We start from the raw sequence: 16,903 nt of genomic DNA, 5'->3' as shown, positions 1-16,903 counted from the left end.
ATCATATGCCTTCTCCAGATCCATAAATGCTACATACAAATCCATTTGCTTTTCTAAGTATTTCTCACATACATTCTTCAAAGCAAACACCTGATCCACACATCCTCTACCACTTCTGAAACCACACTGCTCTTCCCCAATCTGATGCTCTGTACATGCCTTCACCCTCTCAATCAATATCCTCCCATATAATTTACCAGGAATACTCAACAAACTTATACCTCTGTAATTTGAGCACTCACTCTTATCCCCTTTCCCTTTGTACAATGGCACTATGCACGCATTCCGCCAATCCTCAGGCACCTCACCATGAGTCATACATACATTAAATAACCTTACCAACCAGTCAACAATACAGTCACCCCCTTTTTTAATAAATTCCACTGCAATACCATCCAAACCAGCTGCCTTGCCGGCTTTCATCTTCCGCAAAGCTTTCACTACCTCTTCTCTGTTTACCAAATCATTTTCCCTAACCCTCTCACTTTGCACACCACCTCGACCAAAACACCCTATATCTGCCACTCTATCATCAAACACATTCAACAAACCTTCAAAATACTCACTCCATCTCCATCTCCCACATTTGCGAGGTAGCGCAAGGAAACAGAAGAAAGAAATGGCCCAACCCATACACATGTATATACACACACGCAAATATACATACCTATACATCTCAATGTACACATATATATACACACACAGAGACATACATATATACCCATGCACACATTTCACACTGTCTGCCTTTATTCATTCCCATCGCCAACTCGCCACACATGGAATACCATCCCCCTCCCCCCCTCATGTGTGCGAGGTAGCGCTAGGAAAAGACAACAAAGGCCCCATTCGTTCACACTCAGTCTCCAGCTGTCATGCAATAATGCCCGAAACCACAGCTCCCTTTCCACATCCAGGCCCCACACAACTTTCCATGGTTTACCCCAGACGCTTCACATGCCCTGATTCAATCCACTGACAGCACGTCAACCCCGGTATACCACATCAATCCAATTCACTCTATTCCTTGCCCACCTTTCACCCTCCTGCATGTTCAGGCCCCGATCACTCAAAATCTTTTTCACTCCATCTTTCCACCTCCAATTTGGTCTCCCATTTCTCCTCGTTCCCTCCACCTCTGACACATATATCCTCTTGGTCAATCTTTCCTCACTCATTCTCTCCATGTGCCCAAACTATTTTAAAACACCCTCTTCTGCTCTCTCAACCATGCTCTTTTTATTTCCACACATCTCTCTTACCCTTACATTACTTACTCGATCAAACCACCCCACACCACACATTGTCCTTAAACATCTCATTTCCAGCACATCCACCCTCCTGCGCACAACTCTATCCATAGCCCACGCCTCGCAATCATACAACATTGTTGGAACCACTATTCCTTCAAACATACCCATTTTTGCTTTCTGAGATAATGTTCTCGACTTCCACACATTCTTCAAGGCTCCCAGGATTTTTGCCCCCTGCCCCACCCTATGATTCACTTCCACTTCCATGGTTCCATCCACTGCCAGATCCACTCCCAGATATCTAAAACACTTTACTTCCTCCAGTTTTTCTCCATTCAAACTTACCTCCCAATTGACTTGACCCTCAACCCCACTGTACCTAATAACCTTGCTCTTATTCACATTTACTCTTAACTTTCTTCTTTCACACACTTTACCAAACTCAGTCACCAGCTTCCTATATATATATATATATATATATATATATATATATATATATATACATATATATATATATATATATATATTATTTATTTATTTATTATACTTTGTCGCTGTCTCCCGCGTTATATATATATATATATATATATATATATATATATATATATATATATATATATTTTTATTTTTTTATTTTGCTTTGTCGCTGTCTCCCGCGTTAGCGAGGTAGCGCAAGGAAACAGACGAAAGAATGGCCCAACCCGCCCACATACACATGTATATACATACATGTCCACCCATGCACAATATACATACCTATACATCTCAATGTACACATATATATACACACACAGACATATACATATATACACATGTACATAATTCATACTTTTTTTTTGCTTTGTCGCTGTCTCCCGCGTTTGCGAGGTAGCGCAAGGAAACAGACGAAAGAAATGGCCCAACCCACCCCCATACACATGTATATACATACGTCCACACACGCAAATATACATACCTACACAGCTTTCCATGGTTTACCCCAGACGCCTCACATGCCCTGATTCAATCCACTGACAGCACGTCAACCCCGGTATACCACATCGCTCCAATTCACTCTATTCCTTGCCCTCCTTTCACCCTCCTGCATGTTCAAGCCCCGATCACACAAAATCTTTTTCACTCCATCTTTCCACCTCCAATTTGGTCTCCCTCTTCTCCTCGTTCCCTCCACCTCCGACACATATATCCTCTTGGTCAATCTTTCCTCACTCATTCTCTCCATGTGCCCAAACCATTTCAAAACACCCTCTTCTGCTCTCTCAACCACGCTCTTTTTATTTCCACACATCTCTCTTACCCTTACGTTACTTACTCGATCAAACCACCTCACACCACACATTGTCCTCAAACATCTCATTTCCAGCACATCCATCCTCCTGCGCACAACTCTATCCATAGCCCACGCCTCGCAACCATACAACATTGTTGGAACCACTATTCCTTCAAACATACCCATTTTTGCTTTCCGAGATAATGTTCTCGACTTCCACACATTCTTCAAGGCTCCCAGAATTTTCGCCCCCTCCCCCACCCTATGATCCACTTCCGCTTCCCAACGTCACCTCGCCACACATGGAATAACAACCCCCCCCCCTCATGTGTGCGAGGTAGCGCTAGGAAAAACACCAAAGGCCCCATTCATTCACACTCAGTCTCTAGCTGTCATGTAATAATGCACCGAAACCACAGCTCCCTTTCCACATCCAGGCCCCACACACTTTGCATGGTTTACCCCAGACACTTCACATGCCCTGGTTTAATCCATTGACAGCACGTTGACCCCGGTATACCACATCGTTCCAATTCACTCTATTCCTTGCACGCCTTTCACCCTCCTGCATGTTCAGGCCCCGATCACTCAAAATCTTTTTCACTCCATCTTTCCACCTCCAATTTGGTCTCCCACTTCTCCTCGTTCTCTCCACCTCTGACACATATATCCTCTTGGTCAATCTTTCCTCACTCATTCTCTCCATGTGACCAAACCATTTCAAAACACCCTCTTCTGCTCTCTCAACCACACATCTCTCTTACCCTATTATTATTTACTCGATCAAACCACCTCACACCACATATTGTCCTCAAACATCTCACTTCCAGCACATCCACCCTCCTGCGCACAACTCTATCCATAGCCAACGCCTTACAACCATTCAACATTGTTGGAAAAACTAATCCTTCTAACATACCCATTTTTGCTTTCAGAGATAATGTTCTCGACTTCCACACATTCTTCAAGGCTCCCAGAATTTTCGCCCCCTCCCCCACCCTATGATTCACTTCCGCTTCCATGGTTCCATCCACTGCCAAATCCACTCCCAGATATCTAAAACATTTCACTCCCTCCAGTTTTTCTCCATTCAAACTTACCTCCCAATTGACGTGACCCTCAACCCTACTGTTCCTAAAAACCTTGCTCTTATTCACATTTACTCTCAACTTTCTTTTTTCACACACTTTACCAAACTCAGTCACCAGCTTCTGCAGTTTCTCACATGAATCAGCCACCAGCGCTGTATCATCAGCGAACAACAACTGACTCACTTCCCAAGCTCTCTCATCCAGAACAGACTGCATACTTGCCCCTCTTTCCAAAACTCTTGCATTCACCTCCCTGACAACCCCATCCATGAACAAATTAAACAACCATGGAGACATCACACACCCCTCCCGCAAACCTACATTCACTGAGAACCAATCACTTTCCTCTCTTCCTACACATACACATGCCTTACATCCTCAATAAAAACTTTTCACTGCTTCTAACAACTTGCCTCCCACACCATATATTCTTAATACCTTCCACAGAGCATCTCTATCAACTCTTATCATATGCCTTCTCCAGATCCATAAATGCTACATACAGATCCATTTGCTTTTCTAAGTATTTCTCATATACATTCCTCAAAGCAAACACCTGATCCACACATCCTCTACCACTTCTGAAACCACACTGCTCTTCCCCAATCTGATGCTCTGTACATGCCTTCACCTCTGAATCAATACCCTTCCATACAATTTTCCAGGAATACTCAACAAGCTTATGCCTCTGCAGTTTGAGCACTCTCTCTTATACCCTTTGCCTTTGTACAATGGCACTATGCACTCATTCGCCAATCCTCAGGCACTTCACCATGAGTCATGCATACATTAAATATCCTTACCAACCAGTCAACAATACAGTCACCCCCTTTTTTAATAAATTCCACTGCAATACCATCCAAACCAGCTGCCTTGCCGGCTTTCATCTTCCGCAAAGCTTTCACTACCTCTTCTCTGTTTACCAAATCATTTTCCCTAACCCTCTCACTTTGCACACCACCTCGACCAAAACACCCTATATCTGCCACTCTATCATCAAACACATTCAACAAACCTTCAAAATACTCACTCCATCTCCATCTCCCACATTTGCGAGGTAGCACAAGGAAACAGAAGAAAGAAATGGCCCAACCCATACACATGTATATACACACACGCAAATATACATACCTATACATCTCAATGTACACATATATATACACACACAGAGACATACATATATACCCATGCACACATTTCACACTGTCTGCCTTTATTCATTCCCATCGCCAACTCGCCACACATGGAATACCATCCCCCTCCCCCCCTCATGTGTGCGAGGTAGCGCTAGGAAAAGACAACAAAGGCCCCATTCGTTCACACTCAGTCTCCAGCTGTCATGCAATAATGCCCGAAACCACAGCTCCCTTTCCACATCCAGGCCCCACACAACTTTCCATGGTTTACCCCAGACGCTTCACATGCCCTGATTCAATCCACTGACAGCACGTCAACCCCGGTATACCACATCAATCCAATTCACTCTATTCCTTGCCCACCTTTCACCCTCCTGCATGTTCAGGCCCCGATCACTCAAAATCTTTTTCACTCCATCTTTCCACCTCCAATTTGGTCTCCCATTTCTCCTCGTTCCCTCCACCTCTGACACATATATCCTCTTGGTCAATCTTTCCTCACTCATTCTCTCCATGTGCCCAAACTATTTTAAAACACCCTCTTCTGCTCTCTCAACCATGCTCTTTTTATTTCCACACATCTCTCTTACCCTTACATTACTTACTCGATCAAACCACCCCACACCACACATTGTCCTTAAACATCTCATTTCCAGCACATCCACCCTCCTGCGCACAACTCTATCCATAGCCCACGCCTCGCAATCATACAACATTGTTGGAACCACTATTCCTTCAAACATACCCATTTTTGCTTTCTGAGATAATGTTCTCGACTTCCACACATTCTTCAAGGCTCCCAGGATTTTTGCCCCCTGCCCCACCCTATGATTCACTTCCACTTCCATGGTTCCATCCACTGCCAGATCCACTCCCAGATATCTAAAACACTTTACTTCCTCCAGTTTTTCTCCATTCAAACTTACCTCCCAATTGACTTGACCCTCAACCCCACTGTACCTAATAACCTTGCTCTTATTCACATTTACTCTTAACTTTCTTCTTTCACACACTTTACCAAACTCAGTCACCAGCTTCCTATATATATATATATATATATATATATATATATATATATATATATATATATATATATATATATATATATTATTTATTTATTTATTATACTTTGTCGCTGTCTCCCGCGTTATATATATATATATATATATATATATATATATATATATATATATATATTTTTATTTTTTTATTTTGCTTTGTCGCTGTCTCCCGCGTTAGCGAGGTAGCGCAAGGAAACAGACGAAAGAATGGCCCAACCCGCCCACATACACATGTATATACATACATGTCCACCCATGCACAATATACATACCTATACATCTCAATGTACACATATATATACACACACAGACATATACATATATACACATGTACATAATTCATACTTTTTTTTTGCTTTGTCGCTGTCTCCCGCGTTTGCGAGGTAGCGCAAGGAAACAGACGAAAGAAATGGCCCAACCCACCCCCATACACATGTATATACATACGTCCACACACGCAAATATACATACCTACACAGCTTTCCATGGTTTACCCCAGACGCCTCACATGCCCTGATTCAATCCACTGACAGCACGTCAACCCCGGTATACCACATCGCTCCAATTCACTCTATTCCTTGCCCTCCTTTCACCCTCCTGCATGTTCAAGCCCCGATCACACAAAATCTTTTTCACTCCATCTTTCCACCTCCAATTTGGTCTCCCTCTTCTCCTCGTTCCCTCCACCTCCGACACATATATCCTCTTGGTCAATCTTTCCTCACTCATTCTCTCCATGTGCCCAAACCATTTCAAAACACCCTCTTCTGCTCTCTCAACCACGCTCTTTTTATTTCCACACATCTCTCTTACCCTTACGTTACTTACTCGATCAAACCACCTCACACCACACATTGTCCTCAAACATCTCATTTCCAGCACATCCATCCTCCTGCGCACAACTCTATCCATAGCCCACGCCTCGCAACCATACAACATTGTTGGAACCACTATTCCTTCAAACATACCCATTTTTGCTTTCCGAGATAATGTTCTCGACTTCCACACATTCTTCAAGGCTCCCAGAATTTTCGCCCCCTCCCCCACCCTATGATCCACTTCCGCTTCCCAACGTCACCTCGCCACACATGGAATAACAACCCCCCCCCTCATGTGTGCGAGGTAGCGCTAGGAAAAACACCAAAGGCCCCATTCATTCACACTCAGTCTCTAGCTGTCATGTAATAATGCACCGAAACCACAGCTCCCTTTCCACATCCAGGCCCCACACACTTTGCATGGTTTACCCCAGACACTTCACATGCCCTGGTTTAATCCATTGACAGCACGTTGACCCCGGTATACCACATCGTTCCAATTCACTCTATTCCTTGCACGCCTTTCATCCTCCTGCATGTTCAGGCCCCGATCACTCAAAATCTTTTTCACTCCATCTTTCCACCTCCAATTTGGTCTCCCACTTCTCCTCGTTCTCTCCACCTCTGACACATATATCCTCTTGGTCAATCTTTCCTCACTCATTCTCTCCATGTGACCAAACCATTTCAAAACACCCTCTTCTGCTCTCTCAACCACACATCTCTCTTACCCTATTATTATTTACTCGATCAAACCACCTCACACCACATATTGTCCTCAAACATCTCACTTCCAGCACATCCACCCTCCTGCGCACAACTCTATCCATAGCCAACGCCTTACAACCATTCAACATTGTTGGAAAAACTAATCCTTCTAACATACCCATTTTTGCTTTCAGAGATAATGTTCTCGACTTCCACACATTCTTCAAGGCTCCCAGAATTTTCGCCCCCTCCCCCACCCTATGATTCACTTCCGCTTCCATGGTTCCATCCACTGCCAAATCCACTCCCAGATATCTAAAACATTTCACTCCCTCCAGTTTTTCTCCATTCAAACTTACCTCCCAATTGACGTGACCCTCAACCCTACTGTTCCTAAAAACCTTGCTCTTATTCACATTTACTCTCAACTTTCTTTTTTCACACACTTTACCAAACTCAGTCACCAGCTTCAGCAGTTTCTCACATGAATCAGCCACCAGCGCTGTATCATCAGCGAGAAACAACTGACTCACTTCCCAAGCTCTCTCATCCAGAACAGACTGCATACTTGCCCCTCTTTCCAAAACTCTTGCATTCACCTCCCTGACAACCCCATCCATGAACAAATTAAACAACCATGGAGACATCACACACCCCTCCCGCAAACCTACATTCACTGAGAACCAATCACTTTCCTCTCTTCCTACACATACACATGCCTTACATCCTCAATAAAAACTTTTCACTGCTTCTAACAACTTGCCTCCCACACCATATATTCTTAATACCTTCCACAGAGCATCTCTATCAACTCTTATCATATGCCTTCTCCAGATCCATAAATGCTACATACAGATCCATTTGCTTTTCTAAGTATTTCTCATATACATTCCTCAAAGCAAACACCTGATCCACACATCCTCTACCACTTCTGAAACCACACTGCTCTTCCCCAATCTGATGCTCTGTACATGCCTTCACCTCTGAATCAATACCCTCCCATACAATTTTCCAGTAATACTCAACAAGCTTATGCCTCTGCAGTTTGAACACTCGCCTTTATACCCTTTGCCTTTGTACAATGGCACTATGCATACATTCTGCCAATCCACAGGCACTTCACCATGATCCATGCATACATTGAATATCCTTACCAATCAATCAACCACACAGTCACCCCCTTTCTTAATAAATTCCACTGCAATACCATCCAAACCCGCTGCCTTGCCCAATTTCATCTTCCACAAATGTTTCACTACCACTTCTCTCTTCACCAAACCATTTTCCCTGACCCTCTCACTTCGCACACCACCCCGACCAAAACACCCTATTTCTGCCACTCTATCAAACATTCAAAATACTGACTCCATCTTATCACTTCCTTTTATTACCTCCCCACTTGCCCCCTTCACCGATGTTATTTACCTCCTTCCAAAACATCTTTTTGTTCTCCCTAAAATCTAATGATGCTCTCTTACCACAACTCTCATTTGCCATCTTTTTCACGTCTTGCGCCTTTCTCTTGACCTCCTGCCACTTTCTTTTGTACATGTCTCAGTCATTAACACTACTTCTCTGGAGGAAGTGAAGTGTTTTAGATATCTGAGAGTAGAATTAGCAGCAGATGGAACCATGGAAGCAGAAGTGAGTCACAGGGTGGGGAAGGGGGCGATGTTTGAAAATGAAACGAGTGTGGTTGAGAGAGCAGAAGAGGGAGTGCTGTAATGGTTTGGACATATGGAGAGAATGAGTGAGGAAAGGTAAGCAAAGAGAATATATGTGTCAGAGGTGGAGGGAACAAGGAGAAGCAGACCAATTTGGAGGTGGAAGTATGGAGTGAAATAGATTTTTGAGTGATCAGGGCCTCAACATACAGGAGGGTGAGAGGTGTGTAAACCATGGAAAGGTATATAGGGCCTGGATGTGGATAGGGAGCTGTGGTTTCGGTGCATTACACATGACAGCTAAAGACTGTTTTCCTGGCACTATTTTCTTCATAGATTCCCAATTAGTGATTGGGACGTGCAGGAATATCTAACTACTTTACTAAATCTGTGCTTTTTTTATTTGTGTGAAAAACTACACAACAGGGGTGGTTGTCGGTAAGCGACCTAACTACATGTAGATAGTGAAAGAAGTGTTTAATTGAAGGAAGACTGTATGGACACAATAAGAGGAAGATTTCAGATCAAACTGCTGATAGCATAGGTAGAAGTAAGTGGAGAGGTGGCAGTAAGATGATGGTTCGATATACCTTACCGACAGAAACACAGTGACCTCCCAGCATCGCTCACCCTTCCAGTACGGCCTGTCAAACGGGAGCAATGGGCAATCCCACCAAGGCGTCCACCACCCGCCCGACAACCCGACCTCAGAAACTGGTACCTGCCCGGGAGCCACGGGAGAACAGCCTAATCCCGAAAGGGGAGATGACCTTTAACCTGCCTGGCGGCCGACACCAGATGGACAAGGCAGGCCCGATTGTTACCCTGTGCTCCTGGACCACATTCTGTAGAGGAAATGGGTCCAGGTTAGGGCTTTGACACTGCATACCTCCAGGTCCCGGTGTGTCAGCCCTAGCCCAGCGAGAGCACTCGTGCTTTCTTGGCACCATGCACCTCGCCAGTTTACTGCGGCAGATGTTATGTGCACGGTGCCTTTACCAGTAAGATCCCGTACGCCCTGTAGGACTTCCGGGGTGCCGTAGTAGCTGCACTTATGCTGGTGTGCAGCCGAAAGTGCGAAGTGGACTCCAGAGGCCTGTGTAACTATTACCCAGGCCTCTGTACCTTTGGAAGCTAAGATGTCCGGCTTCCTAAAGGACCCTACAACTGGAATGCGGGGCTCGCAGAACACCTCGTAACCCCTCTGCCTTAACCATCCGGCCAAATAGGCACTGATGTTGTCGTGCCATTTAACCCTCCCCCATGGGTACGAGGGCACATCTGTGCAATGTGTCCAAGTGTCCCAGGTTTATGACAGGTGTCACAGAGGCTGTTGATCTCGGGCCGGCCTCTGGACGCCCTGGCTGGGGTAGGTAGCGCGCCAATCCTGACTTGGACAGCCTTCACATAGTCAGGACTGGATAGGAAACGGTTCCCGTTATTAACCCATCTACTAACCTGAGGCACGGCAGCAGATGGAGCAAGACCCGCTCCGTCAATGGTACTGACCAGATTGGCCCGCCATGCATGCAGGCGTTCGGTCTTATTATCCGCCTGCCGACCAGCAATGCATGCGGGTCTGGCCCAGCGCTGCACCACCCACATACACATTTATATACATACACGTCCTCACACGCAAATATACATACCTATACATCTCAACGTATACATATATATACACACACAGACATATACATATATACACATGTACATAATTCATACTGTCTGCCTTTATTCATTTCCATCGCCACCTCGCCACACGTGAAATAACAACCCCCTCCCCCCTCATGTGCGAGGTAGCGCTAGAAAAGACAACAAAGGCCCCATTCAAACGAATGGGGCCTTTGTTGTCTTTTCCTAGTGCTACATCGCACACATGAGGGGGGAGGGGGTTGTTATTTCATGTGTGACGAGGTGGCGATGGGAATGAATAAAGGTAGACAGTATGAATTATGTACATGTGTATATATGTATATGTCTGTGTGTGTATATATATGTATACTTTGAGATGTATAGGTATGTATATTTGTGTGTGGACATGTATGTATATACATGTGTATGTGGGTGGGTTGGGCCATTCTTTCATCTGTTTCCTTGCGCTACCTCGCTAATGCGGGAGACGGCAACAAAGCAAAGTAAAATATATATATATATATATTTTTTTAATTTTCCAAAAGAAGGAACAGAGAAGAGGGCCAGGTGAGGACATTCCCTCAAAGGCCCAGTCCTCTGTTCTTAACGCTACCTCGCTATCGCGGGAAATAGCGAATAGTATGAAAAAAAAAATATATATATATATATATATCAACTTTTACACACATCCAATTCAATTTCTGTGAAGTCTCATCTTGAATAAGCAAAATGTTTTATAGATCTCTCAAAACATTACATTTAAATTACGAAGGAAAATTCCTACAAACTTGGGAACTGTTAAACATCAAGGCCAGAAAAATATTGATATTTGATCTAGCAATTTACTTCCTTACCTTTAGTATTATTATCTTTATTTATCTGAGGTTATCACATCCACAACAGACATTAACCAGTCAATAACATATGAGGTCACAGGAGCCACGAAATCAGACACTTTTGTAACTGCTGAATAGGTAGCATCCGTAGCAAGTATGACCCAGCCTTGTGTTGTTTCCACCACACGCATCACTGTTGGGGTCCAGGCTTCTACTGTATTATCAACCTGTACCATGAAAAATTTTTCTGACTGAGTATTCTCTTAGCTTAGTAATATGTATTATGACTGAACTGTTATGTGAGTTCCATGATAAATACCACAATAATCATAATTTTCTCTATGCCTATCTGCTTCTCCTGCCTAAGTTCTATAGATCAGCTATAAAACAATGGCTTTATTTGCATATCCACTGTCAAGGTGTCTTGTACAACATCCAGAAACAAAAGTCATTTACTTACTATAAAGCCCTATGCCCTACTCCATGGTTTATCTTTACAACATCAAATGCCCTTTACATCACTGAAAATACATAAGTGCTGTTAGTTAGCTGCTGACAAGGTACAAAAGTAGTTTTCCCTTTTACATAAAACACTGGCGTGTGTAAACATCCCTAATAGCTAAAGCAAGGTGTGTTTGGATGGTATTTACTAAGAAAGGGGGTGACTGTGTTGTTGATTGGTTGGTAAGGATATTCAATGTGAGTATGGATCATGGTGAGGTGCCTGAGGACTGGGGGAATGCATACATAGTACCACTGCACAAAGGCAAAGAGAATAAAGGTGAGTGTTCAAATTACAGAGGCATAAGTTTGCAAGTGTTAAAACTACATTGAACACTACAGAGGCATAAGTTGTTTAGTATTTCTGGAAAATTGTATGGGAGGGTATTGAATGAGAGGGTGAAGGCATGAATAGGGCATCAGACTGGGGAGGAGCAGTGTGGTTTTAGAAGTAAAGGATGTGTGCATCAGGTGTTTGCTTTGAAGAATGTATGCGAGAAATACTTAGAAAACAGGTGGATTTGTATTTGGCATTTATGGATCTGGAGAAGGCATATGATAAGGTTGATAGAGATGCTTTGTGGAAGGTTTTGAGAGTATATTGTGTGGAAGGTAATTTGCTAGGAGCAGTGAAAAGTTTTTACCACAGATGTAAGGCATGTGTCTCAGTAGGAAGAGAGGAGAGTGATTGGTTCCTAGTGAAGGTTGGTTTGAGTTTTGAAGAGAGGGGTGAGTATGCAGTCTGATGTGGATGAGAGGGTCTGGGAAGTGGGTCAGTTGTTCGCCGATGATACAGTTCTAGTGGCCGATTTGGGTGAGAAACTGCACAGGGGACAGTTTAGAAAAGTGTGAAAGGAGAGAATTGAAAGTAAATGTGAATAAGAGCAAAGTTATTAGGTTCAGAAGGGTTGAGGGTCAAGTTAATTGGGATGTAAATTTGAATAGAGCAAAATTGGAGGAAGTGAAGTGTTTTAGATATTTGGGAGTGGACTTAGCAGCGGATGGAACCATGGAAGCGGAAGCGAGTCACAGGGTGGGGGAGGGGGCAAAGGTTCTGGGAGCGATGAAGAATGTGTGGAAGGAGAGAACATTATCTCGGAGAGCAAAAATGGGTATGTTTGAAGGAATAGTGGTTCCAACAATGTTGTATGGTTGCGAGGCGTGGGCTATGTTTAGAGTTGTGCGCAGGAGGGTGGATGTGCTGGAAATGAGATGTTTGAGGACAATATGTGTTGTGAGGTGGTTTGATTGAGTAAGTAATAATAGGGTAAGAGAGATGTGCGGTAATAAAAATTGTGTGGTTGAGAGAGCAGAAGAGGGTGTTTTGAAATGGTTTGGTCACATGGAGAGAATGAGTGAGGAGAGATTGACAAAGAGGATATATGTGTCAGAGGTGGAGGGAACGAGAAGTGGGAGACCAAATTGGAGGTGGAAGGATGGAGTGAGAAAGATTTTGAGGGATCGGGGCCTGAACATGCAGGAGGGTGAAAGGCGTGCAAGGAATAGAGTGAATTGGAACATTGTGGTATACCAGGGTCGACGTGCTGTCAGTGGATTGAACCAGGGCATGTGAAGCGTCTGGGGTAAACCATGGAAAGTTGTGTGGGGTCTGGACGTGGAAAGGGAGCTGTGGTTTCGGTGCATTATTACATGACAGCTAGAGACTGAGTGTGAACGAATGTGGCCTTTATTGTCTTTTCCTAGTGCTACCTCGCACACATGAGGGGGGGGTAGAGGGTTGTTATTTCATGTGTGGTGGGGTGGCGATGGGAATTAATAAGGGCAGACAGTATGAATTATGTACATGTGTATATATGTATATGTCTGTGTGTGTATATATATATGTATACGTTGAGATGTATAGGTATGTATATTTGCATGGGAGGACGTGTATGTATATACATGTGTATGTGGGTGGGTTGGGCCATTCTTTCATCTGTTTCCTTGCGCTACCTCGCTAACGCGGGAGACAGCGACAAAGCAAAATAAATATATAAAAAATTATATTTATTTTGCTTTGTAGCTGTCTCCCACGTTTGTGAGGTAGCACAAGGAAACAGACGAAAGAAATGGCCCAACCCATCCCCATACACATGTATATACATACACGTCCACACACGCAAATATACATACCCATACATCTCAATGTACACGTATCTATACACACACAGACGCATACATATATACACATGCACACAATTCACACTGTCTGCCTTTATTCATTCCCATCGCCACCTTGCCACACATGGAATAACATCCCCCTCCCCCCTCATGTGTGCGAGGTAGCACTAGGAAAAGACAACAAAGGCCCCATTCGTTCACACTCAGTCTCCAGCTGTCATGCAATAATGCCCGAAACCACAGCTCCCTTTCCACATCCAGGCCCAACACAACTTTCCATGGTTTACCCCAGACGCTTCACATGCCCTGATTCAATCCATTGACAGCACGTCGACCCCAGTAAACCACATCGATCCAATTCACTCTATTCCTTGCCCGCCTTTAACCCTCCTGCATGTTCAGGCCCGATCACTCAAAATCTTTTTCACTCCATCTTTCCATCTCCAATTTGGTCTCCCACTTCTCCTCGTTCCCTCCACCTCCGACACATATATCCTCTTGGTCAATCTTTCCTCACTCATTCTCTCCATGTGCCCAAGCCATTTCAAAACACCCTCTTCTGCTCTCTCAACCATGCTCTTTTTATTTCCACACATCTCTCTTACCCTTACATTACTTACTCGATCAAACCACCTCACACCACACATTGTCCTCAAACATCTCATTTCCAGCGCATCCACCCTCCTGCGCACTACTCTATCCATAGCCCACGCCTTGCAACCATACAACATTGTTGGAACCACTATTCCTTCAAACATAGCCATTTTTGCTTTCCGAGATAATGTTCTCAACTTCCACACATTCTTCAAGGCTCCCAGGATTTTCGCCCCCTCCCCCACCCTATAATTCACTTCCGCCTCCATGGTTCCATCCGCTGCCAGATCCACTCCCAGATATCTAAAACACTTTATTTCCTCCAGTTTTTCTCCATTCAAACTTACCTCCCAATTGACTTGACCCTCAACCCCAGTACCTAATACCTAATAATCTTGCTATTATTCACATTTACTCTTAATTTTCTTCTTTCACACACTTTACCAAACTCAGTCACCAGCTTCTGCAGTTTCTCACATGAATCAGCCACCAGCGCTGTATCATCAGCGAACAACAACTGACTCACTTCCCAAGCTCTCTCATCCCCAACAGAGAGCTTGGGAATAAAAAATGTATGTATTTATTATCCCTGAGGATAGGGAAGAAAGAATATATATAAAACAATAACTAATTCATAAGATTTAACTACAGCAATGAAAGTGGATGTAAATAAAATGAAGATATCAAAAGGCTTACTATTATTTTTGGAAATAACTAAGGGAGATTCAAAACAAATTTATAGGGATGGGTGAAGATATCAAAAGGCTTAGGCCAAATAACCATTTTCTATTATTTTTGGAAGTAACCAAGAGATTAAAATTAGGAAATAATAAAGATAATTTTGTGCACATCCCTTGTCATCTTCCAAGTGGAGTTACATCTGCCACATTCCAAGGTCTGGGCATCTTCACTTAACAATTTGCAGCATAAAGACTTATTTTTGACTGAATTCTTTAAAAACCTGAGGTAACAGGTAATCAGAGACTCATGAAATACTTGGATTTAAATTTTCAATGCAATTGCAATTTCTTTTGATATAAATTTTTCCTCTACTCATAAGAAACAATTTCGAGTATCTGAGAAGAACTAATCAAATTTACAACAATATAAGCAACTGGAGAAGTATATCGAAAAGTAAAAGGGCTGGCAGCAAAAAAAAAACTAAATGAAGGAAACTAAGCTACAGGGAGAAGTCAGCATTACACATATGCCTGTGTTGAAGTTAGAGAGAAATGGGGAGATTTGGATATAGCTTATAAATTTCTCACTGGACTTCATTATAATGATATTAAGAAGTTCTTTGAAGCTAAGAACATGTCAACTATATGGCATGATAGGGAAGCAACTAAGCACAAAAAAAAAAAAAAAAAAAAAAAAATTATGAAACTGTATTACACAGAACAAGAGTGGGTCCCTACAACCATTAAACTCTCTCCCAAAATGCCCAAACAGGAACTCAAATATGAATAAATTCACGTATAAACATACCTGTTGACCTAAGGTAGCCTGGGAGCCAGTTGATCGATTACGGACATGATGCATTAGGCAAGATGCTCGGGGAGTGTCATGACAGTCATAACACCAAAGGCTGTGGAAGATACATAAAGTATACACAAATCATCCCTCACAAAATATCACGCCTAACTGATTCTTGGCTTCTGGAGACAATGGAGTAATAACGCAATCCTGTCATACTCAAGAAACCTCCATTATTTTTTCTTCCTACTTATGGTAAATCAATATCTGAAACGATATTCAGCAAAATATACAAAAAATAATGAACAGTTTTCTATCTGAAATTGAAAAGAGCTCAGATCAGCTCAGGTTTGGAATCCCACCAAAACTGTTCCCAAAGTTAATGCTTACACTATGTATATTTCATATGCTCTGTAATAAGAGCGAAGATTATGTTAACACTAATCCTTAAAATGCTCCCTTCTTATGACAAACCTTTAGAGGCCTGCTCCCATCATCAAATGAATTAAACACTTACCACCAGTTTAAAATCTCAACTGATGTCTACTATTTTTTTTTTTATTATTATTTTCCTTGTCGCTGTCTCCTGCGTTTGCAAGGTAATGCAAGGAAACAGATGAAAGAAATGGCCCAACCCACCCCCATACACATGTATATACATACATGTCCACACACGCAAATATACATACCAATACATCTCAATGTACACATATGTATAAACACACACACCTACATATATACA

The 16,903-nt window shown here is 43.0% G+C and overlaps 1 protein-coding gene across 12 annotated transcripts in view; it reads right to left on the bottom strand.

Annotated features, from left to right (window-relative positions):
• LOC139752678 (uncharacterized) overlaps nt 1-16,903 on the bottom strand; it is a 49,411-nt gene that overhangs the window by 10,029 nt on the left and 22,479 nt on the right. For 10 of the 12 annotated variants that reach the window (XM_071668466.1, XM_071668461.1, XM_071668458.1 and 7 more), the window contains exons 4-5: nt 16,174-16,273; nt 11,462-11,696 (exon numbers count right to left, since the gene is read on the bottom strand). In XM_071668466.1, the coding sequence (XP_071524567.1) occupies nt 11,505-11,696; nt 16,174-16,273 (292 nt within the window). In that variant the 3' untranslated portion in view covers nt 11,462-11,504. Of the gene's footprint in view, nt 1-11,461; nt 11,697-16,173; nt 16,274-16,903 lie in introns of those variants that run through there. The other 2 variants (XM_071668460.1, XM_071668455.1) reach the window with 1 other exon arrangement.

The sequence above is a fragment of the Panulirus ornatus genome, chromosome 13 (assembly GCF_036320965.1).
Source record: "Panulirus ornatus isolate Po-2019 chromosome 13, ASM3632096v1, whole genome shotgun sequence".
NCBI lineage: Eukaryota > Metazoa > Arthropoda > Malacostraca > Decapoda > Palinuridae > Panulirus > Panulirus ornatus.
Note: the sequence above shows the minus strand (reverse complement) of the source record. Positions and strands in the feature narration are given on the sequence as shown.